The sequence below is a fragment of the Oryctolagus cuniculus genome, chromosome 12 (genome assembly GCF_964237555.1).
Source record: "Oryctolagus cuniculus chromosome 12, mOryCun1.1, whole genome shotgun sequence".
Taxonomy (NCBI): Eukaryota; Metazoa; Chordata; class Mammalia; order Lagomorpha; family Leporidae; genus Oryctolagus; species Oryctolagus cuniculus.
This window is the reverse complement of record NC_091443.1, coordinates 43,805,736-43,829,646: the sequence shown is the minus strand read 5'-3', so window position 1 is coordinate 43,829,646 and position 23,911 is coordinate 43,805,736. Positions and strand designations below refer to the sequence as shown.

The 23,911-nt window shown below is 40.9% G+C and overlaps 1 protein-coding gene across 8 annotated transcripts in view; it reads left to right on the top strand.

Annotated features, from left to right (window-relative positions):
- Positions 1–23,911, top strand: part of NUBPL (NUBP iron-sulfur cluster assembly factor, mitochondrial) — a 253,606-nt gene that overhangs the window by 10,200 nt on the left and 219,495 nt on the right. Inside the window, exon 1 of one of the 8 annotated variants that reach the window (XM_051822755.2) lies at positions 4,460–4,544. The exons of the other annotated variants lie outside the window; for them this stretch is intronic. Within the exon in view, the coding sequence (XP_051678715.1) occupies positions 4,461–4,544 (84 nt within the window). The 5' untranslated portion in view covers position 4,460. Of the gene's footprint in view, positions 1–4,459; positions 4,545–23,911 lie in introns of those variants that run through there. 8 annotated transcript variants of the gene reach the window in all.

Below are 23,911 nucleotides of genomic sequence, written 5' to 3'. Positions count from 1 at the left end.
CGCGCTGCACCCATCCAAAGCCAGGAGCCAGGTGCTTCCTCCTGGTTCCCATGCTGGTGCAGGGCCCAAGGGCCTGGGCCATTCTCCACTGCACTCCCGGGCCGCAGCTGAGAGCTGGACTGGAAGAGGAGCAACTGGGACAGAATCCGGCGCCCCAACCAGGACTAGAACCCTGGGGTGCTGGCGCCGCAGGCGGAGGATTAGCCTAGTGAGCCGCAGCGCCAGCCAACACTTTTTCTTTTATGGGGGACGTATTTTCTCATATCCTATCTCTGTCTTGCTTGAAATTCATGTTTTTTTGTTTTGTTTTGTTTTTGTTTTGTTTTGTTTTGTTTTGTTTTGTTTTGTTTTTAAGCTATCCTTGAGTCCTTCTGTTGTTTGCTGTTAAGAATAATGGCCAGCCAGGATTGTCTGTCTGCATCCTAATTCCTGGAACTGATGAATATGTTAGCTTTCATGGTGAAAATGACTTGCTAATGTGATTCAGTGAGAGATCTTGAGACAAGAAGATGATTCCACATTTTCTGTGAGGGTCTAGTGTATACCTAAGGATACATATGAGTGGAAGAGGGAAATCGGAGAGTCAGGGAGTGATTTGATGTTGGAAGGACTCAGTCCAACATCTAAGAACTTTAAGATGGGCAAGGACCATGAGTCAAACATGAAGGTTGGCCTTCTGAAGCTCGGAAGGGCAAGGACATGGATTCTTCCCTCGAGCCTCTAGAAGGAATGTAATTCTGTCTGTAACTCAGTTCACTGGAAGTCAGTTGGACTGCTGTAATAATTAATTACAGAAGTAGGAAACTAATACATCTATCAATTTAACTCTCTTTGTTCTTTAATTTTCAAAGATGTATTTATTTTGCCTTTATATTTGATAATTTAACTGGATATAGACTTCTAGGTTAAAAATGATTTTCTCCCTGAACTTGGAAACAGTATTCCATTTTCTTTCTAGCCTGCTGATGAAATGCCTGATGCAAATCTGATTCATGTTCTTTTGTAACAACATGTGTTTTCCTCCTTAAGACTGTTTAAGGTTTTCTTTATGAATTTTAAGTTTAAAAGTGTCACACATATGTGTTCAGTTGTTACTATTAGAAAAATTTACCTGCTCAGAAATTGGTCCTGCAGTTCAAAGCTTGAGTCTCTTTCGGTGTGGGGAAAACTCCTGTTTATTGATTACTTCTTGTGTTGTTTGTTCTTTTTCCAGAAACCTATTAGGTAGATATTGATTCTTTATGTTTGTTAATTCTTCTCTCATATTCTTCATCTCTTTGTCTTTTGTGCTTTGAAAGGTGCCTTAGACTATTTTTCACATTGCTATATTGGATTTTAAATTTTTTTTAAATTTGGAAATTACATTTTTTCCCAATTCTCCAGCGCTGTTTATTTTCTACTTGCTATCTCCTGAAACAACAAAAAAATGGTTTACTCTTTTTGTGATTATCTCCGAGGATGCTAATTAGAATTTTTAATAAAATATGTTTCCTTTAATGGTCTCTGTTTACTTACAGTGGTGGTTTTCATAATGTGACTCTCTGGCCAGCAGAACCAACATTACTTGGGAACATAAAATCTTGAGCCCCACCCCAGACCTACTGAATCAGAAATCCAGGGATTGCAGATCTGCCATTTGTGTTTTACTCAGCCTTCTAGGTGATTTGATACTAAAATTGGAGAACCATGGATTGAGAGTTGTTTTTAAAAAACCTCTAATCTGCTGTTAGCATCCTTTTTTGTTTTCTTTTGTGGTGATTATCTAAATTATTTTTTATCTTGTCATTTCAGTGGAATTCTTAAAAAAGATTTATTTAAAAGGCCAGGTGACGGAGAACAAGAGGGAGAAACAGAAAGTGAGAGAGTGAGAGAATAAGAGCAATGAGAGAACATCTTTCACCCATTGGTTGACTCCCCTAATGCACATATTAGCTGGGGCTAGGCCAAACTGTGAAGCCAGGAGTCAGGAACCCCATCCAGGTTTCCCACATGGATGGCAGGAACTCAAATACTTGAGCCATCATCTCCTGCCTTTCTAGGTGTGTTATTGATAGGAAGCTGAATGGGAAGCAGAGTAGCTGGGCTTTGAGCCAGGAACTGCAATTTGGGATGTGGCCTTCTCAAGTGGAGGCTTAACCTGCTGTGCCACAATGCCTTCCCTGTTTCAATGAAATTTGAAAGACAAGGGAGATAAACATGTCTGTTTATGCAATCTTATTGAGGAAAAAGCTAATAATAATTTTTTCCCTAGCAATTTTTTTCTTTTTTAAAAATTTATTTATTTGAAAGGCAGAGTTGCACAGAGGCAGAAAGAGAGAGAGAGAAAGAGAGAGAGAAAGAGAGAGAGAGAAAGAGAAAGAGAGAGAGAGAAAGACATCTTCTATCCACTGGTTCACTCCCCAAATGGCCGGAATCAGCTGGGCTGAACCGAAGCCAGGAGCCAGGAACCAGGAACCAGGAGCCAGGAGCCAGGAGCTTCTTCCAGGTCTCCCACATGGGTTCAGGGTCCCAAGGACTTGGGCCATCTTCCACTGCTTTCTCAGGCATATTAACAGGGAACTGGATTGGAAGTGGAGCAGCCAGGACTTGAACTGGTTGGCCATATGGGATGCTGGTACTGCAAGTGATGGCTTTACCAGCTGAGCCACAGCGCTGGTCCCCCTAGCAATTTCAGTTAGGGCATTTAGTCACCAGGGAGAAAGGATTCTGTCTTCTTTAAAGGAGGAAGGAAACAGGGAAAATTTAATGGTTGGGGAGGTAGATAAATTTGTAGGTGTGTTCTATTAATTTGGTTAGCATTTTAGCCAAAGCTTTGAATTTTAAAAGCCAATGTGAATAATAGGGGATAAAAGGTGAAGAGAAAAGTAGTTTGAAAGGGATTGATACCATACCTTCAAATTAAATGTTGCTTTTTTTGTTTGCATGTTTGTTTATTATTTTTAAAATTTTTATTTTTTTTTTGTAAAAAATGCTGTGTTAAGCTACAGTATATTGGTTTCTTGAGAGCAGAACTTTTTTTTTTATTTGACAGCTAGAGTTATAGACAGTGAGACAAAGAGACAGAGAGAAAGGTCTTCCTTCCGTTGGTTCACTCCCCAAATGACCACTATGGCTGGCGCTGTGCTGATCTGAATCCAGGAGCCAGGTGCTTCCTCCTGGTCTCCCATGTGGGCGCAGGGGACCAAGCACTTGGGCCATCCTCCACTGCCCTCCTGGGCTGCAGCAGAGAGCTGGACTGGAAAAGGAGCAACCAGGACTAGAACCCGGGGCCCATATGGGATGCCGACGCTGCAGGTGGAGGATTAACCAAGTGAACCATGGTGCCGGCCCCTATTTTTTTTTTTTTTTTTTAATTTATTTATCTGAGAGGCAGAGTTATGGACAGAGAGGGAGAGACAAACAGAAATGGCTTCCATCTGCTGGTTCACCCCCCAAATGATCTGAAGCCAGAAGCTTTTTCCAGGTCTCCCACATGGGTGCAGGGGCCCAAGCACTTGGGCCATCCTCTACTGCTTTCTCAGGTGCACGAGCAGGGAGCTGGACCCGAAGTGGAGCAGCCAGGACTTGAATCAGCCCCCGGTTTGGGATGCTGGCACTGCAGGGGGAGGCTTAACCTACTGTGCCACAGTACCACCTTTTTTTTTTTTTTTTTTTTGGTATCAAGCAGAGCGTGTGTGAGAGAGAGCTCCCATCCACTGGTTTACTCCCTGTCTGCAACAGCTGGGGCTGTACTGACCTAGAGCCACGAGCTGGGGACTCAATCTAGGTCTCCCTCGTGAGTGACAGGGAACCAGCCACTTGAGCTCTCACCTGCCACCTCCCAGGGCTTGCACTAGCTGGAAGCTGAAATCAGAGCTGGAGCTGGGAATCAGAACTTCGCCACTCTGATATGGATGTGGCCTTAATCTGTGACTACAAACTATCCCTCCCGCAGCATTGCTAGTTTTGGTGAGCTGAGAGAGATTAGTTTAGAATTTTCTGTTTTTGTTTTTTAAAAAATTTTTTCTTTGAGGCGGCAGGATGAGAGCTGCTTCATCTTTTATGCTTATGTGTATGATAGGGAAATGAGAAATAAGAAAAGCAGTGAGACTATTGATGGGCCACTTCGTCAAAGCATTTAGTATCCTTAAGTTTTTTTTAAATATGTTTGTAAAATCTTCCTGATGAGGATTTTATGTATTTTGTGATCCTGATTAAGATGTGTTTTTCTCCTCTCATTTTTTGATGTTTGGTATTAAAGTTATTGTAGACATTTTGAAGAAGAAAGCTAAAAAATATTAGCAGTATATAATGATCATTCTAAGATAATAGTACATACATACACTAGTATTTTATATTTGGCTGCTGTCTTGTCCTCTTTAAGAAATCAATTGGAACATGGTGCTGCCATGTATTGCTTTATGAGTTAAAAGTTCCAGTTAGAATGGTGTCTTTGGAGCCTCTAATAGTGATTTATTACCATGGCAACTTTATTCCATGGAGTTCCTGTTGTAACAGGGGTCTCTGACCTGTTTCTGCTTGAACCAGTGTTGCTTAAGACCTTGGTAACTCTTTGCTCTCATCTTTTTCAATGATTTGTGACCATTTTTCAGTATTGGAGTGGGAGGATCTCAGAATGTAGCCCTGGAAACTATTCATTTTACTTTTTTTCTAAGATCATTGGCAGAGTTACAGAGAGAGGGAGAGACAGAGAGGTCTTCCATCTGTTGGTTTGCTCCCCAAATGGCCACAACAGCCAGAGATAGGCTGATCAAAAGCCAGGAGCCAGGAGCCAGGAGCTTCTTCCGGGTGTCCCACATGGGTGCAGTGGCCTAAGCACTTGGGCCATCTTCTACTGCTTTCCCAGGCCATCAGCAGGGATCTGGATCAGAAGTGGAGCAGCCAGGACTTGCACTGGCGTCCATGTGGTATGGCGGCGGCCACAGGTGGATGCTTAACCTACTACACCACAGTGCTGTCCCCTCATTTGGGACCCAGTGTTGTGGTACAGCAGGTTAAGCCGGCACTTAGGATTCCCACATCCCATATTAGAGTGCTGGTTTGGGTTCCAGCTACTCTGCTTTCCATCCAGGAAATGCACCTGGAAGATAGATTACAGGCCAAAGTAATTGGGTTCCTGCCGCACATGTGGGAAACCTAGTTGGGTATCCTGGCTCCAACCCTCTGCCTGGCGAAGACTTGGCTGTTGCAGTCATTTGGGCAATGAACCATTGGTGGCAGATCTCTGCTTCTCTCTCTGTCTCTAACCTCTAGAAGCCATCATTTGTAGCCTCTCAGTGCATCAGCAGGGAGCTGGATCATTAGCAGAGTAGCTGGGACTTGAATGGGCACTCCAGTATAGGATATAGGTGTCCCAAGCAGTGGTTTAACCTGCTTTGCCAGAACACCTGCCTCTCATTATACTTTTTTAAAAATATGTTAAATGTTTTTTAAAATTAATTTGAAAGGCAGAGTTACAGAGAGGAGAGGCAGAGAGTGAGAGAGATCTTCCATCTGCTGGTTCACTCCCCAAATGGCTGCAATGACAGGAGCTGGGCCTATCTAAAGTCAGGAGCCAGGAGCCAAGAGGTTCTTCTGGGTCTGCCATGAGGGTGCAGGGGCCCAAGGACCTTGGGCCATCTTCTACTGCTTTCTCAGAGCATAGCGGAGAGCTGGATTGGAAGTGGAGCAGCTGGGACTTGAACTGGTGCTCCTGTGGGATGCTGGCACTGCAGGTGGCAGCTTTACTCACTATGCTACAGTGTCTGCCCCTCATTTTACCTTTAATGTTGGCTTTGGTAATGTCTAAAGTAGATGGGGTAAACCCCATGGAGGATATGTAGTTCCATTGGGGTATGGGAGGAAAATTTTGTTTATTTTAATTTTTATATTATTTTAAAACTTTATATATGCCTTATAATTTATATAATACTAGTACAGTAGTTCTAATATAATTTATAATCAAACATATTAACATATATTGAGGATGTACATTCAAATTAAAAGAATATTTCAGAGCCAGTGCAGTACATGAGCTCCACAGAGACAGTGCCAGGACAAATGAGAGCTGGATGGGAACTGGGTGATTCTGTGTGTCACTGAGGAAAAATAACTGAACATGGGCAAAGGAGGTCCTAAGAAGCCGAGAGGCAAAATGTCATCGTATGCATTCTTTGTGCAGACTTTCTGGGAGGAGCACAAGAAGCAGCACCCAGATGCTTCCATCAACTTCTCAGAGTTCTAAGAAGTGCTCAGAGAGGTTGGAAGACCATGTCTGCTAAAGATAAGGAAAACTTGAAGACACTGCAAAGGCGGACAAAGAGAAATGAATACCTGTGTCCCTCATAAAGGGAAACAAAAAAGAAATTCAAATATCCCAATGCACCCCAGGGTCCTCCTTTAGCCTTTTTCTTGTTCTGTTCTGAGTATTGCCCAAAAATCAAGGGAGAACATCATGGGTTATTTATTGGTGATATTGTAAAGAAACTGGGAGACATGTAGAATAACACTGCTGCAGATGACAAGTGGGCTGATGAGAAGAAGGCTGCTCAACTGAAGGAAATCTATGAAAAGGATATTGCTGTGTACCAAGCTAAAGAAAAACCCAAGGCAGCAAACAAGGGAGTTGTAAGGCTGAAAAGAACAAGAAAAAGAAGAGGAGGAAGATGAAGAAGAGGATGGTGATGAGGAGGAAGATGTAGATGAAGAAGACGATGATGAATGGATTTAGAAAAGTATTTTGTGGATTGAGGTAAAAACCTTAACTGGAATAGAGTAGATTTTCCTTGCCTTTTATACTCTTTTTCAGGAACATAGGGACATAGGGACATAGGACATAGGACATAGATGAGTAGAATTGCAGAGAACAATTTGAGAATCATGTGTGCTCTGCCTCAAAAACTGTATCCAGAAATATATTGGAGCTGGAGAGTCAATTGTTCGATTTTCAAGAGTTTTATAAATTCAGTACATACCATGTTGTTAGCTTGAAAAAGGCCATAATGGGAGTATTTAAACCCAGAACATTGTAACACTGAGCTACCCCCTCCTAGGCTGGTTGTTAAACACTTGTTGGTGCCCCACTGAGCATACATACTGATGATCTGATTTTCTGATACTTCTTTTTTCTATGTCTTCTAAACCACCTTTATTATACATTTCATTCTTTTAAGGTGTATATTTAAGGCATGGTAGGGAGGAACACAGAGATTGGGAGAAGGAAATATAAAGGCCACTAGAAACTGTTGATAAGCTCTGTAAGAGTCCTAAGTTAGTTCACTTTAGTTTAGCGAATTTATTGAGCACCTGAAACACTTCCAGATACACTGGGAATGTAATGAAAAATAAAACTGCTTTGTAGAACCTCATGGCCTCTAAGGCTACAGTCACAAAAGTGTTTTATGTACATAAATATGTATACAGTATAGATTTTTATAAGTGAATGTCTGTGTCTATCTAATCTGTATTTTTTGTGGTATATAGCTGAAACCTGCTCAATAATAGTTTCTTCTGTGAATGAGAAAATGTTAATGTAACATTTAGGGTTTTATTGTGTTTCATAACCATAGATACTGGGTACTCTCAGGCTTTATAAACTAGTGAAGACAAAAGGAAGACAAATGTCTGAAAATGAAGAGCTATATCTATGTCATACATAATAGTAAATGTGCTAAAGATGAGTAGCTTTATTCCAGAGAAAAGTAGTCTTTTTTCCTCATAGAGCATTTTCATGAACACAATTATATTTGATTTTCACAGAAACCTGTAATGCATTCCACGTAGTATTTATCACTTTTATAGTTCTTATTGATTCTGGCCCATCTTTGCCACATTTCATCAGCCAACAAATATCCTTGTTTCTATCTCTGTAATAATGTATCTTTTTATTTCCACTATTCCCACTTCAATTAAGGCTCATGTTACTTCTTTTTGACTCATCCATTCATTTATACCCCAAATAATGATTGAGTGCCCACTGTGTCTCAAGTGTCTGGTTTGGAGTGTTCAGAAATGAGCGAGACATACAGTCCCTGCCTTAGAGGAACTTACAGCCTCACACACCCTGCTATGACCTCTTTCCTGCCTGTGCTCAAATCCTTCTTGTGTGTCACGCCAGATTGGAGTCACATTCCTCCCCTGCTCTGAGTCACAGCTAAATGCCTTCATTGGTATTTAAGATCTTGTATCTGCTGGCTCCAGTCTACCTTTGTTGGTTTATTTTCAGCTCTTCTATTTTTTTTTCCCTCCTGAAACATGGTAGGGAAGGTGAGTGGCAGCTGCAGATATGGTGCTGACCTGAGCTGTTCGTGGCTTCAGTGAGCTTTTCTCCTAACTGGTTCCTGTGCTCTAGCTAATCTGAATTATTTGCCAAAACCAATTTGGGCTGAGTATACCATGCTCCTCAGAGCTTATAGTTTTTCTTTTGACATTTCTTCTGGAATGTTCTCTTGACCTTTTTTCAGCTATATATGTCCTATTTCCCAGGCTACCGTGTATGACTATCTTGGTTATGTCCTACACAAGGAGCTTGAGTGATGACAGAAATCCCAGCTACTCTCCTCTTGATGTGCACTTGTGAACTGCCTTCTAATTCACAGTGAAGCACTGTATCAGCTAGCCTTGCCTCAGTGGAGTGTTCCCTGAATTGTCCCCAAGTGAAGGACCTTTCTCTGCCTCTGAAACCCAGTAGTCCTATTTATTTGTATTATTATTATTGTACTCACACGGCCACTCTGGTAATGTCTTTAATAACATGACTCATGTTAGTTGAGTTTTTATTTTATCTAGCACTATTTGTAGTTGTTTTATATGGACTAATTTAATCCTCATGATGTGGCCCTTAGCTCATTTCCTCTTCAGAGCAGTGACATGAAAATAGGTACTATTATGATTCCCACTGAACATGAGGAAGCAGAAACACTTAGAAGTTAAGTAATTTGCCAAAGATCACCCAGGAAATAACACAGAGCTAAAATTTGAATGGTAACCACAATAATGTGTTCTTTTTATTTTTCATTTCATTTATTTTTTTAAAGATTTATTTTATTCTATTTGAAAGGCAGACTTACAGAGAAACAGAGGGAGGGAGGGAGGAGAGAAGGGAGAGGAGAGAGGAAGAGAGAGAGAGAGCGAGATCGATCGATCGATCGATCTTGCATCTGCTGGTTCATTCTCCAAATGGCCACAAGGCCAGGGCTGGGCCAGGCCAAAGCCAGGAGCCAGGAACTTCATCTGGGTCTTCCATGTAGGTGCAAGGACCCAAATACTTTGGCGGGCTGTGTTCTGTTGCTTCCCCAGGTGCATTAGCAGAAAGCTGGATCAGAAATGGAGCAGCTGAGACTTGAACTGGAGCTCATATGAGATACTGGCATTGCAGGCAGCAGCTTAACCCATTGTGCCACAGTGCTGGCCCCAATCCTGTGTTTTTAGCCCCCGTCTTCTGTTATTAATCTACTTGCTGTGCTGCTCCTACTTTAGTTAAGTTCTAATGATGAAGAATTAGGTTGTCCTCATCTGTGGCCATCCTCAGCAGATAACGCAATGCCTTGTGAGTGTTTGCTATGTGGATGAATTGAGTATGTAGAAGGTGTTCACAGTGTGTAAGGTGCAAAATTTTGTTTTAATTTGCTTTTTGAGGAATGTGTGGGATGGGAGCATTTGTTTGACTTAGTGGCCTACACATGGCCATTGCAGCCATTTGGGGAATGAACCATTGGTTGGAAGACTTTCTCTCTCTACCTCTGCCTCTCTGTAACTCTGCCTTTCAAATAAATAAATAAGATTTATTTATTTATTTATTTGAAAGGCAGAGTTACACAGAGAGAGAAGGAGAGGCAGAGAGAGAGAGAGAGAGAGAGAGGGAGAGAGAGAGAGAGAGGTCTTCCATCCTCTGGCATTGTGTTACCTGCTGAAGATGGCCACGAATGAGAACAACCCTGTTCTTCATCATTAGAACTTAACTAAAGTAGGAGCAGCATAGCAAGTAGATTAATAACAGAAGACTGGGGCTAAGAACACAGGATTGGGGCAGCACTGTGATATAATGGGTTAAGCTGCTGGCTGCAATGCCAGTATGCCATATGAGCTCTAATTCCTCTGGTTCACTCCCCAATTGGCTGCAACGGCTGGCACTGTGCTGATCCAAAGCCAGGAGCCAGGAGCTTCTAATAGGTCTGCCACACGGGTGCAGGGGCCCAAGGACTTGGGCCATTTTCCACTGCTTTCCCAGGCCATAGCAGAGAGCTGGATCGGAAGTGGAGCAACCGGAACTTGAACTGGTGCCCAGATGGGATGCTGGCATGGCAGGCGGTGGCTTTACCTGCTATACCACAGCACCGGCCCCAATAAATCTTTTTTTAAAAATAAATATTATGCTTTTTTTTTCTCTGAGAAAATACAGCACTTAAAATAAGTGAGGTAAGGATAGGAAATGCTCAGCACAATGGTAAGTAAGTTCTAAATCAATTTTTAGTATGAGTAGCTAAATTAAAGTTTTCTGTAAGTAATATTTCAAAATAAAAGTAGATATGCATTTTACTTACTAGGCTGTTTCAGTAAAATTTCTTTTGAGTTCCTACTTGTTTTCCATCACTAGAATGAATCATTAACTAGAATTTTAATTATACTTAAAAATGGAAAAGGAAGCAATATTATCTTCAAAGAGTTTGTAGTCTTTGTTTTTTCCCTATTGATGTTAATCTGAATATTTATTTTTTCCTATGGTCACATGTTTTTACATTTATTCTTTCCAGATGTACTGCTTTTTTCACAAATTGTGAGTGGTTATTTTAGCATAATTAAGATTATCTAAGCTTTTGAAGTTCTGAGATCATGTTAGGACAAACTAGGAAATTTTAAAGATTTAGGTTTTGGTATTTATAAAATTGAGCATACCTGTAACAGAACAAATGATAGGATCTGTCATATAAAGAACATATTATAAAGAAACTGCATGGAGTCCAAACTTTTTTTGTACTCCCCCAGAAGCTTACCATTTAATTCTGTTTTCCCACAAGCTTTTTGAAGTACCTTCACATATCACCTCTTGTAATTCTGTGATATTTTTGATTAATGGTTGTACGTGTAGTAAACAGTCTAGCTTTTTGGTATGGAACAGATATGATCTTGATTCTGTTTCTGCCTCTTGCAAACTGAATTGACTATTGTCTACCTACTTCATAAGGTTGTTGTGAGTATTAAAGGAGATAACCATATAAAGTGGACACAGCATTGGAGTATGGTGCAGAGTGAATGCCAGTAAGGGCTACTCTTATTAGCTACTACAAAGGCCAGCCTGTACATACTTTGACAATCTGGAATATTAGTTATGATGTAGATTTGGACTAATATGGACGAAACTATGTTCCTCACAATTACATATGGGATAATTTGTAGTTTTAAAGATTATTTATTTGAAAGTCAGAGTTACAGAGAGACAGAGAGATCTTTCATCTGGTGGTTCACTCCCTTAGATTGCTGCAATGGCCAGAGCTGAGCCAGGCCGAACCCAGGAGCTTCATCCAGTTTTCCCAGTGGGTGGCAGGGCCTAAACACTTGTTCTGTCATCCTCTGTTCTTTCCAGGCCATTAGCAGGAAGCTGGGTTGGAAATGGAGCAGCCAAGATATGAACCAGCACCCATATCACCCATATGAGATGCTGCTGTCGTGGGTGGCTGCTTAAGCTGCTGTGCTGCAACACTGACCCTGATATGGGAAATGTTGATATAAACTACTTAGTTAAAATTGATGAGATTGAAGCTTATTTTTTTTTAATTAACACCAGCTTTTTAAAGGATTATACTATAGTAAAGTATCCTATTTTTAAATTTTTTTTTTAACTTGAAAGGCAGAGTTACAAAGAGAGAGGGAGAGACAGAGAGAGAGAGAAGTCCTCCATGTGCTGGTTCACTCCTCAAATGGCTGCAACAGCCGGGATAGAGCCCAGAGTTTCTTCCAGGTCTCCCACATGGGTGCAGGGGCCCAAACACTTGAGCTATTTTCTACTGCCTCTCAGGAGCATTAGTAGGGAGCTGGATCAGAAGTGGGGCAGCAGGGACTTGGACCTGTGCCCATATGGGATGCCAGCACTGCAGGCAGTGGCTTAACCCACAGTGCCGGCCCCCTTACTGTTTTTATTATAACTTAGAATTATGTACATAGATACATTTATTATGAAAAAAGTTTTTGTTTCAGTATTATGGTTAGCCATTTTGGGAGGAAAGGTACCTTATTTGTGTTTACAGTTATTTTAATGCTAGAGGAGAAACTGGGGCAAAAAGTTACATCCAGAGGAACGCTTGCAAAATCATTTTCTTTTGCTTTTTGTTCTTTCATTCAGAAGTAATTCTTTCTAAGAAGTGTGTTTTATGTTTATAAGTACATTTGAATTCACAAATTTTTGTATTTATAAAGGAGACAGAGGGACTCAAAAATATTTTATAAGTATAGCAGGAGTATCCAGCAAAACTAAGAATTTCTTTTAGGATAAGAAATAAAAGTATCATTGTTGATGAATTTTCTTAGAGATATTTTATAATTGTGGTGTCTATATACATGCATTCATATGTAGTAAATAGATTTCTGATGAAATTGCCTTTTCTCTTACCCCTTAATATATAGGTTTCTTTATTTATTTGCAAAGCATTTATTGAGCGTGTTCTGCTTGTGATGATGGAGTATGCAAAGTTCAAAGAGCCCAGTCCCAGCCTCATCTTAATTTACAGATGGGTGACTGGGGGAGGTTGTTTGTAACAGTGTCTCTCTTCAACTTTATAATTCTTTGCTTTGCCTCTATTCTAATTCTCATTTATCCCAGACACACCTCCTAATCTTTCCCTATCTTGTTTAGTCTGTTTTTTTTTTTCAATAAGGCTTTTTTTAAAAAAAGATTTTATTTATTTGAAAGGCAGAGTGAGAATGAAAATGAGAGAGAGAGTAGAGAGAGAAATTATATCCACTGGTTCAGTCCCTAAATGCCTGCTAGGGCTGGGGCTCGATGAGGCAGAAGCCAGAAGCCGGGAACTTCATCCAAGTCTCCTGCAGGGACCCAAGCACTTGAGCCATCCTGTGCTGCTTTCCTAGGTGTACTAGGAGGGAGCTGGATTGGAGGTGGAGCCAGTACTCAAACCTGAGCTCTAACATGGCATGCGGACTTCGAATTCAACTTCGTTTGTAGCACCTTAACCTATGTGCCACAAAACTGGCCCCTCTCCTTAAGTTTTTATCCTCTTCCAGCTTCTTCATTCCCATCACATGGTCTTGCTTCCTATTCCACATGGAAAAAGGGCTTTGCATTGGTAACTTCTTTAATGTTCTCTTCCTCTCTCAAGTATATCTTAGTCAGCTTTTCAGTACTGTCACAGAATACTTAAGGCTGGATACTTCACAAAGAAAAGGGATTTATTTTGCCTTATAGTCCTGGAGATTCAAACAACTTGATGCAGACTTTGATGAGGCCCCCCTGGCTGTCAGATCATGGAGTGTGTGTGTCTGTGTAAATGGGTCTCTCCTTATGAAGACACTCAGATTCCATCATAGTAGCTTCACCCTATGACCTCATCTAATCCTGTCTCTTTCCAGAGGCCCCACTTATAAATACGAAAATTGAATTATGTTTCCATTCTTAATACCACTTTTGAGTTTAGGGGGACGAATCATATTCAAATTGTGGCATTTCTTCCCTTTCTGTCTCAGAGAAAAGTGATGTCAGTCTTGATACCTTCATCTGTGCTCTTGATTCTGTTTTTGTTTGTTTGTTTTTGCCTCTTCTAAAACTTTGATTCCTTGATTCCTTTTGGTTAGTTTTGACTAATTCCTTCCCTTTGGTCTATAGACCTACTCATCTTTTGTATACACACTGAGGTATAACGATGTGTTTGTTGGATGGGTCACTGAATCAGACCTTCTGTAACTCCTGCTTTCCCTCAAGCTGCCATCCTCCCTATTACTTTCTAGTTACATGCATATTTGAGAGTCTCCCCTGGCTATGCCAGTTTACCCAGTTCTTATTCATTTTTCAACTATTTAGTTTGTTCTCATATCACTACACTACTGAACCTCTCCTACCCTAGTTGCCCACAGTTTACCAAATACATGAGGGAACTTCAAAAAGTTAATAGGCAAATGGAATTCAACAATGTTTGTTTATTTATTTATTTTTGACAGGCAGAGTTAAACAGTGAGAGAGAGAGAGAGAGAGAGAGAGACAGAGAGAAAGGTCTTCCTTCCATTGGTTCACCCCCCAAATGGCTGCTACGGCTGGCGCGCTGTGCCGATCCAAAGCCAGGAGCCAGGTGCTTCCTCCTGGTCTCCCATGCGGGTGCAGGGCCCAAGCACTTGGGCCATCCTCCACTGCCTTCCCAGGCCGCAGCAGAGAGCTGGACTGGAAGAGGAGCAACCGGGACAGAATCCAGCACTCCTACCGGGACTAGAACCCGGGGTCCGGTGCCGCAGGCGGAGGATTAGCCTAGTGAGCCACAGCGCCGGCCACCAATGCTTATTTTTATTTTTAAAATATTTATTTATTGAAGTTACAGAGAGAGAGAGAGAGAGGGAGAGAGAGCGCTCTTCCACCTGCTGGTTCACTCCCTAGATGACCACAACAGCCGGAGCTGGACCAGGCAAAAGCCAAGAGACAGGAACTTCTTCCAGGTCTCCCACATGAGTGGCAGGAGCTCAGACACTTGGGTCATCTGCTGCTTTCCCAGGCCATTACTAGGGAACTGGATCAGAAATGGAGCAGTTGGGACTCAAACTGGCACCCATATGGGATGCTGATGTTGCAGGTGGAGGCTTTACCTAATATACCACAATACCAGCCCCAAAAGATGTTTATTTTGATGCAAGATATTTTGAAATACATCTATTTTTCCCCCTCAAAATGTGCATTATTCGAATGTTTTGAAGACCTCTCATATGCATGGATTTTAGTTTTTTTGTTGCCAAAGTAAACTTTTAATTCCATTTTCCACAAACTTTTTGAAGTTCTCTTATCTTTGTTCCTTTCTCTCTTGATTCTACTTGATTTCCTGCTGCATTTGATATCATTGACTATAGGTATAGACACCTTAAGAGAATCTTTATTTGCCTGACTTTTCCAACATCATTCTGTCTGTTTTATTTTTTATTTTATTTGAAAGGCAGACACACACACACACACACACGTACACATGAGGGAGTGAGGGAGAGAGAGAGAGGGAGAGATCTTCCATGTACTGGCTCACTCCCCAAATGCCTGCGACAGCAGGGCTGAGCCAGACCAAAACTAGGAGCCAGGTACTCAAGGACCTGGTCTCCTACCTGGGTGTTAGGGTCCTAGGCACTAGAGCCATCACTTGCTGCCACCCAGGGGACACATTAGCAGGAAGGTGGCTTGTAAATGGAGGTGAGAATCAATCTCGGGCACTCTGCTATAAGATGTGATCATCTCAAGTGGTGGCTTAACCCACTGTACTACAATGAGCACTCCCAGCATCATCCTTGAATCTCCTCTCTTTCTTTGGCCCTTTCAGTTTCCTAACTTTTCACGTTGCTTCAATAATTTACTTTCTTATTTCCCCCCTGATACATCCTCCCTTTGTCTTCATATACTGTTTCTTCAGTCTCTACCTCTTCTTTAAAGACCCAGATCTTGGGGCGGGTGTTATGGCTACTTGGGACACTCACATCCTGAATTGGAGCACTGGTTGGAGTCCTGACTACTTTGCTTCCAGTCCAGTTCCTTGCTCATGCATCTGGGAAGCAGGAGATGATGGCTCAAGTACTTCAGTCTGTACCACCACTTGGGAGACTGTGCTGTTGTGGCCCTAGAGCAAATGGAAGATGTCTCTTCTCTCTCTGTCTCTATCTCTCCAATACTCTGCATTTTAAGTAAATAAATGTCTTTTAAAAAGCCCAGGTTCCTCTTTCCAGAGGTTTACTCAATATCTGCATTTCATATTCTGTAGATATGTCAAATTTAAATGATGTAAATGGAACTGCATAATTTTCTTCCTTTCTAAAACCTTTTGTTATATATTATTTCGTAATTCATTTATGTACTGCCACCACTTGTTTTGATTATTGATCAGTATTTAACACACTACCTTAAACTTAATCATGTAAAGGAACAACTGTTTTGGGAGTGGGCATTTAGAATTCAGGATGCCTGCGTCCCATGGAGTGCCTGGGTTTGATTCTTGGCTCTAGCTCCTGCCTCCAGCTTCCTGCCAATGCAGACCTGGGAGGTAGCAGTGAAGGTTGAAGTAATTGACTTCCTGCCATCCTTGTGGAAGACATGAATTTTTTCCCATTTCTTGGCTCCTATGGCCATCATTTTGGGGAATGCACTAGTGGATAGGAACTCGCTCACTCTTTCTCTCAAATAAAAATTGAAAAATACAGCAGCAACCATTTTATTATGCTTATAGTTTCCTATGGGATAGAAATTTGGACAGAGTAACAGGGGTGGCTTATCTTTGTTTACAATGTTTAGGGCTGACTCTGGGAAGACTGAAATGGCTAGAGACTGGAATTATTTGGAGATTTTTTTACTTACATGCTTTGGAGCCTATTCTAAGATGACTTGAAAACTGAATTCAGCTGAGATCATTGATTGGAGAGCCTTTTCATGATAACTTCATGTTGCATGAGGTTCTTCACAGAATAGCAGCCTCGGTGTCATTGAATTTCTCATTGATAGCTATGAGCCAAAAGTTAGTGTCCCAGTAAGTAAGGAAGCTGTTTGGCTTTTTCTGACCTAGACATGGTATTCAGGCTGGATTCTTTGTTGAAGTAGTCATGCTTCAACCTTCCCAGGTTCAAAGTGTAGGATGGGGAGAGGAGAGGATACAGTTCACTTCTGATGGGAGGAGGATCAAAAACCTGGAAACCTTGACATCATCCTTGTTTTGCTTCTCTTTCATCCCACTCTACTTTTTGATGTCATTTACTGAGTGTTGACCTTTTTATTTGAGAAATATTTCCTTTTCTCTCATATCATGAACCTAGGTAAGGATTTTATAACTTTTTAAACTGGTCTATTTAGTCTCTCTCACCTTTAATGAAATAATGATTCTCCATATTGATTATAAGATAGTTCCTATTGCAGGTAAGCCTTTGTCAAAATTACTTTGCTTGCTTCTTAAAGGCTGATTCTGCTTGACTTTGTGCTGCTCCTTTGCACTGACTGACTTCATTGCTGTCTTCACCTAGCTCCTGTCATCCTTCAGTTTTCGTGTTGGAATGTATTTCTTCTATGAAGCTTTCTGAGTAGCTTCAAATAATGTCACTTCCTCTGTTGGTTTATATGTTTGTCTCTTACCATTGCAGTGTCCATGACTTCCATGAGGTTAAGGACTGTATCTTAAATCATCTGCCACTATTGCCTAGCCTATCATTACATATTCAGTAAACACTTGCCAAGTGATTGAAAACAGATTACACTTTGGTGGAATTTTCCAAAGATTTGAATGAGTTATTGGGTTTTTAAAAATGTCCATAAACTTACCAAGGACTACTTTTTGCCTTGGGAGAATTGTGCTTAGAGAAGCTTTTAAATAAAGGAGTTTACATCCTGTGCTTCAACATTTTTATTTCTGTTAAAACATAAACAGCAAACTTCCCCAAAGTTTTATGTTTGAAATGTTATTCTTATGTATCAGAAAATTTAGAGAGGTGGGCAAGCATTATATTTAAAATATGCTTCACTAAGATTAAAGGCTATGAGAATAAAATTGAAATCCAAGAAGTTTTGGTTTTGATTGTAGCATTTTAAAGCTTTACTTTTGGCCATGAACTATTTCATATGACAGATTTTGTTCCAGCCTGTTTCTTTCTGGTCACGAATGTGTGATAGTTCACTTTTGGCAGTTGTACTGTGTGAAAAGGACTGGGGTCAGCACTGCTGTGCGAAATGGGTCAATGAGTGTTCACATGAAAGGGAGAACGGTTTTAAAGAGCCTTTATTTATTATGGTGTAACAAGACAGAATAATTAAGCGCTTGAACCTTTCACCATGTTCTTGCTTCCTCTTTCATCCCTTAAAAGCTTTGCCAAATTAACCACATCAACCAATTTTTATAGAAAATGGATTCCTGTTTTAAATAGTTCTTTAGTTATTATTCATAAGAAGCATCTTCAGAAAGTCTCTTTTGTCTCTAAAAGGACATAAGTTTTCCTTGTACTTCAGTAAAAATCATAAATGGCTGCTTACAGAGAGCAGGCAGCGTGTTCTACTTCAGTGTATGATAAAGTACAACCACCTATTTTTCAGCTGAGCTGGAAGAACTCTATCTACTGTTGCTTTAAAAGGTGATTTTATTACTGTCAGAACAGATAACCAGCCAGGATTTTCTGAGAGCAATAAATGACAAGGTGGATTATTGCCTGTGGCTCTGAAACAATGTAACATTCTTGAGTTAAGGGAAGAAAGTACTCAGGTAGTCTTTGAAAGCAGTGTAGAGGGAGTGCATGGAGATAAGGTTGCTCTGTTTCCATTTTTCCTGAATAGAGCAGGAAGCAAATACTGGAACAGCTTTGCCCACACATTTGTGCTGGAATGTTTTTGGAGTGTGAAGAGGCTCTTTGGCAGTCACCATGGAAACTGACCAAGGTGCTAGTAGCCCTGTTCTTTTTGGGCTATTTGGGGTGGCTTAAATAAAAGATGACCACCATGTATAATTCTATTCTCTATACATATGTGTTTTCTTTAAAAATGATAAAAAAAGAAATGACACAGCTTACTTAGGGGAGAATAGGATACCTGTTTCTATTGGGATGTTTAAAATGTTCTATGTAGCTGAAGAGTACCCTGTCCAAGAAAAAATGAAAATTATCATTTTGGATGGACATAATTCCATTGGTCTGTGATTTTTTTTCTGTTGGCCTCTGTGCTTATATGCAACAGGATAATAACAAATGCCAAATTTCCATTTACCTGCTTAGAGATGGAGAGGGATTTGTTGCTGAAATTAAGGCCTGTATGGAAAGCCAAGACACTCTGGCAAAAAAAAAAAAAAAAAAAGAAAAAGAAAAAGGACCTAAATGAAAGATCTCTATGAGTGAGATTCCAGTGGAAAGAACAGGTCTTCAAAGAAGGAGGTACCTTTCTCTGAAGGGAGGAGAGAACTTCCACTTTGACTATGACCTTCTCTAAATAAGATAAGAGTCGGAGAACTCAGAAGGCTTCCATAGCCTTGGAAACTCATGACTGGAGCATAGGGAGATTACTGATGCCATAAACAGGAGTGTCAATTGGTAAAGTCAACAATAGGAGTCACTGTGCACTTACTCCTCATGTAGGATCTCTGTCCTTAATGTGCTGTACATTGAGATTTAATGCTATAACGAGTACTCAAACAGTATTTTTCACTTTGTGTTTCTATGTGGGTGCAAACTGTTGAAATCTTTACTTAATGTATACTAAACTGATCTTCTGTATATATAGAAAATTGAAAATGAATCGTGATATGAATGGAAGGGGAGAGAGCTGGAAAGGGGAGGGTTGCGGGTGGGAGGGAAGTCATCGGGGGGTGGGGGGAAGCCAATGTAGTCCATAAGCTGTACTTTGGAAATCTATATTCATTAAATAAAAGTTAAAAAAAAAGAAATTAAGGCCTGTGTATTATTTTATTATATCATTGCCACGTGAAAGGTGGTTTAAGTGATGGTGTCAGAGACTTAAAGTTAAAGATATCTTGGGGCAATTAGATACTCAGGTATTATAGACATCTCATAATGCACATTCTAGCCTGTCTAGTCTGTAGCTAAAATAAGGGCAGGCTTCATGCTTATGGTAATCTTTGGAAGTCTGGACCTTGACAGTCCCTCCTATTCACTCTGGGGAACTGGTGAAGCAAGGAGGAAGATCTGGACAGAACCATTCTGGAGAGTTATCTGGTGATGATAGAACAGTGTTTTTTTAATTAGTTAACTTAAAAAAATTGAGGTGAAATTCACAAATATAGAAGAGTGTTTCATTGTGAGGTATACTGATTGCTTTAGGAAGGGTTTGTTTCATTTTCAAGGTCTAACCTTGACTAAGGTGACAAAATGGGATCAGTGATAGGCAATGCTGTTTTATTTATTTATTTATTTGAAAGGCAGAGAAAGACAGCCAATCAGATAGAGATCTCCCATCTGATGGTACACTCTCTAAATGCTCACAACAGTTGAGGCTAATCCAAGCTGAAGCCTAGAGTCGGGAACTCAATACAGATCTCCCAGGTGTGTGGAAAGGACCCAACTACTTGATCTGTCTCCTGCTGCCTTCCCAGGTATGCATTGGCAGGAAGCTAGAATTGGAAATAGAGCCAGGACTTGAACCCATGCACTTTGATATGGATGTAGGTGTTCCAGGCGATGTGTTAACCACTATGCCTGCCCCATGGGTATGCTTTTTAAGATAGGGTTCTTGGGGAGGTGGTCTCAGGAGACATGACATTTGAGTAGAGATCTGAGTGAATTGAAAAATGGGATACATGAAGAGCAAAAGCCCTGAGGTGGATGCACTTGGATTGTTTGAGGAACAGGAGGAATGTCTGTGTTAGGATGGATAGAGGAGTAAGGTAGGTTGGGGCATGTTATGGTGGTTCTGTATGGTAGAAATTGGATTTTTTTTTTTTGAGTATGATTTATTGGATTTTTGACCAGGGCAGTGACCTTATTTAATCCTTAAAAGGAGCTGGCTCCGATGGAGAGAATACACTATAGGGGAATAAGAGAAACTAACTAGTTTCTAGTGTTAGAATCTAGGCTAAAGATGGTAGCTTGGGTTGTAGTGGTAGAGGTGGGGTAAGTTCTTGGTCTCCAAAGATATTTTGAAGGTAGAGTCAGGAAGACTTGCTGTTGAATTAGATGAGGATGGTAAAGGAGAGAGGTAGCCCCCACCTTGGTTTTTCTTTCTTTTGCTATTGTAAAATATACATAACATAAAATTAATCATTATAATCATTTTTTTAAAGATTTATTTATTTATTTGAAAGTCAGAGTTAGAGGGAGAGAGAGAGGACTTCCATCCACTGGTTTACTCCCCAGTTGGCCACAAAAGCCGGAGCTGCACCGATCCAAAGCTAGGAGCCAGGAGCTTCCTCTAGGTCTTCCCACATAGGTGCAGGGGCTCAAGGACTTGAGCCATCTTCTTACCACTTTCCCGGGCTATAGCAGAGAGCTGTTTGGGAAGTGGAGCAGCTGGGTCTCGAACTGGTGCCCATATGGGATAGCTGGCACTTCAGGCCAAGGCATTAACCCACTGCACCATAGCACCGGCTCCCGTTATCTTTTTAAAGTGTGCAGTTCATTGGCATTAAGTATATTCATACTGTTGTACAACCATCACTTTTTTTTTTTTTTTTTTTTGACAGGCAGAGTGGATAGTGAGAGAGAGAGACAGAGAGAAAGGTCTTCCTTTTGCTGTTGATTCACCCTCCAGTGGCCGCCACGGCTGGTGCGCTGTGGCCGGCGCACCGTGCTGATCCGAAGGCAGGAGCCAGGTGCTTCTCCTGGTCTCCCATGGGGTGCAGGGCCCAGCAGAGAGCTGGCCTGGAAGAGGGGCAACCAGGACAGAATCCGGCGCCCCGACCGGGACTAGAACCTGGTGTGCCGGCGCCGCTAGGTGGAGGATTAGTCTAGTGAGCTGCGGCGCTGGCCACAACCATCACTTTTATCCATCCCCAGAACTTTTTCATTATACCAAATTGAAATTACATATTCATTAAACAGTAACTCTCCAATCTTCATCATGTCTAGCCCCTGGTAACCATCATCTGCTGTCTATCTCTATGAATTTGACTAGTCTAGGTACCTCCTGTAAGTGGAATCATAAAATCTTTTTCCTTATGTCTGGCTTATTTCAGTTAGCAAGATGTTTTCAAGGTTTGTCCATGTTGTAGCGTATATCAGAATTTTATTTCTCCTCAGTTTGAATGGTAGCAGTATTTCCTGAGATGGAAAGGGGTTTTGAAGGATAGGATGTCAGATAAAATCAGTTCTATTTTGTACATGTGAAGTTCAAAATACCCGATAGACACCCAAGGGAATGTGTTGAGTAAGCCCTGATATTAACTTGAGAAGAGGTTGGAGCTGGAAATTTAAATTTAGGTATTATCATAGGCCACAGATTTGAATAAGATCACTTGATCACTTAACCAGTAGTACATTGTAGGTTGTGACAAAGGAATAAATATATTTTAAGGGTTACCTAAGTTGCTAAATATTTTCTAATTGGTATTACACACTGATTTTAAACAGTTGTTTGCTTATTGTTTTGTTACCCAGTTCCCTTATTTTCATTGGCTTAAAATAGTGGTAAAGTTTGTTTCAGGTTCTCTGAGGAATTAAAGAAAAATTGTGTTAGGATGAATTTGGTACTGGTTGGAATGGTTATTTCCGGCTGGCGCCGCGGCTCTCTTGGGTGATCCTCTGCCTGCGGTGCCGGCACCCTGGGTTCTAGTCCTGGTTGAGGCGCCGGATTCTGTCCTGGTTGCTCCTCTTCCAGTCCAGCTCTCTGCTGTGGCCCGGGAGTGCAGTGGAGTATGGCCCAAGTGCTTGGGCCCTGCACCCACATGGGAGACCAGGAGGAAGCACCTGGCTCCTGGCTTCGGATCAGCACAGCGCACTGGTTGCATCACACCGGCCATAGCGGCCATTTGGGTGGTGAACCAATGGAAAAAAGGAAGACCTTTCTCTCTGTCTCTCTTTCTCTCACTGTCTAACTATGCCTGTCAAAAAAAAAAAAAAATGGTTATTTCCAAAAATTACATAGGAAAGAAATTTTATTATGATGGAGACAATTTGAAAATTAATAGGTGCCAGTGAAAATAGGACAGAAAGGCTTGTTTATGAATGGAGTATTTTAGTGAGCAAACACCAGCAGTGCGTGATGAATGGTAGCACCTATCCAGGGGACAGGCAGTTTTGGGGAAAAATACTTGAACTTTTTTTTTTTTTTAATAGCAGAAAGGGTTTTTAGTTAGACTGTTGGTCTCTTTGCTTTCCAAAGGATTAAATTTCAAAAGAAGGATCAGACCATTCTAGTGGGGTGAGATGGGAGTGGAGGAAATATTTGGAACAAGAGGGATGTTTGCAGCAATGCTGGGGCAGAAGTTTTCCTAGACACTATTGTTCATAGGCATTTGACCAAGGACTTAAGAGGCAAATCTTAGTCCTACTTGTTTTTCTTCATTTAATGAGAATCGCTCAGCTTGATTAGCTCCCAGTTTTGTCTTTACAATAATCCCACCATGAAGTGTGTGAGTCCCGACTCTTAAAAGAATCTTCCCTATTAGAAGAAATATTTAATTTGTTAGCATCAGATTTTAAGTAGTAGTCTGTAGTAGAAATGTTTTCCTAATGGAAAAAAAGGAGTTTTGTTTCATGTTACTGAAAGATGTAAATAATCAAAAGAAAAGGGAAAATTTGAGAATCTAGATAGTCTAACAAATGCCATTTTTAAGAGAGGAAATTGAAATCAGGAAAGAATAGATTTGCTTGGAAACAAGTCCTATAAATGGAACTCGAGTAGCTAACATCTGCCTCTGACAAAATCCCATGCAAGGCTGTTCCTTTTTCTTGTAGTCCTTGAGTTAGGGCTCTGACATTTTCATATTTGCCATGGAAGTGCTTGTGATAATTTAAATGGTGTTTTATTTTTATACATGATTAGATAGGGGAGATGGAAGCCAGCTGTTGTTTAAGTGTGTGTCTTATAAAACGCTGCAGGAAATATGACATAGGCAATAGTAAATCAAAGGTGACAGTGTATTGCTGAGGCTCATGAACGCAGGAATGGGGCAGATAACCTTGATTGTCTTAAGTGTCTTGATTTCGGCTTTGGCAGAGTTGAGTAGGTTATTCCATTACATCACATCATCTGTGGTTTTATGATTTAGTTTGTGAAATTGAAATCTCAACACATTCCTTTAAAGCATGTTTGTTAACTACCTGCTGTTTGTCAGAT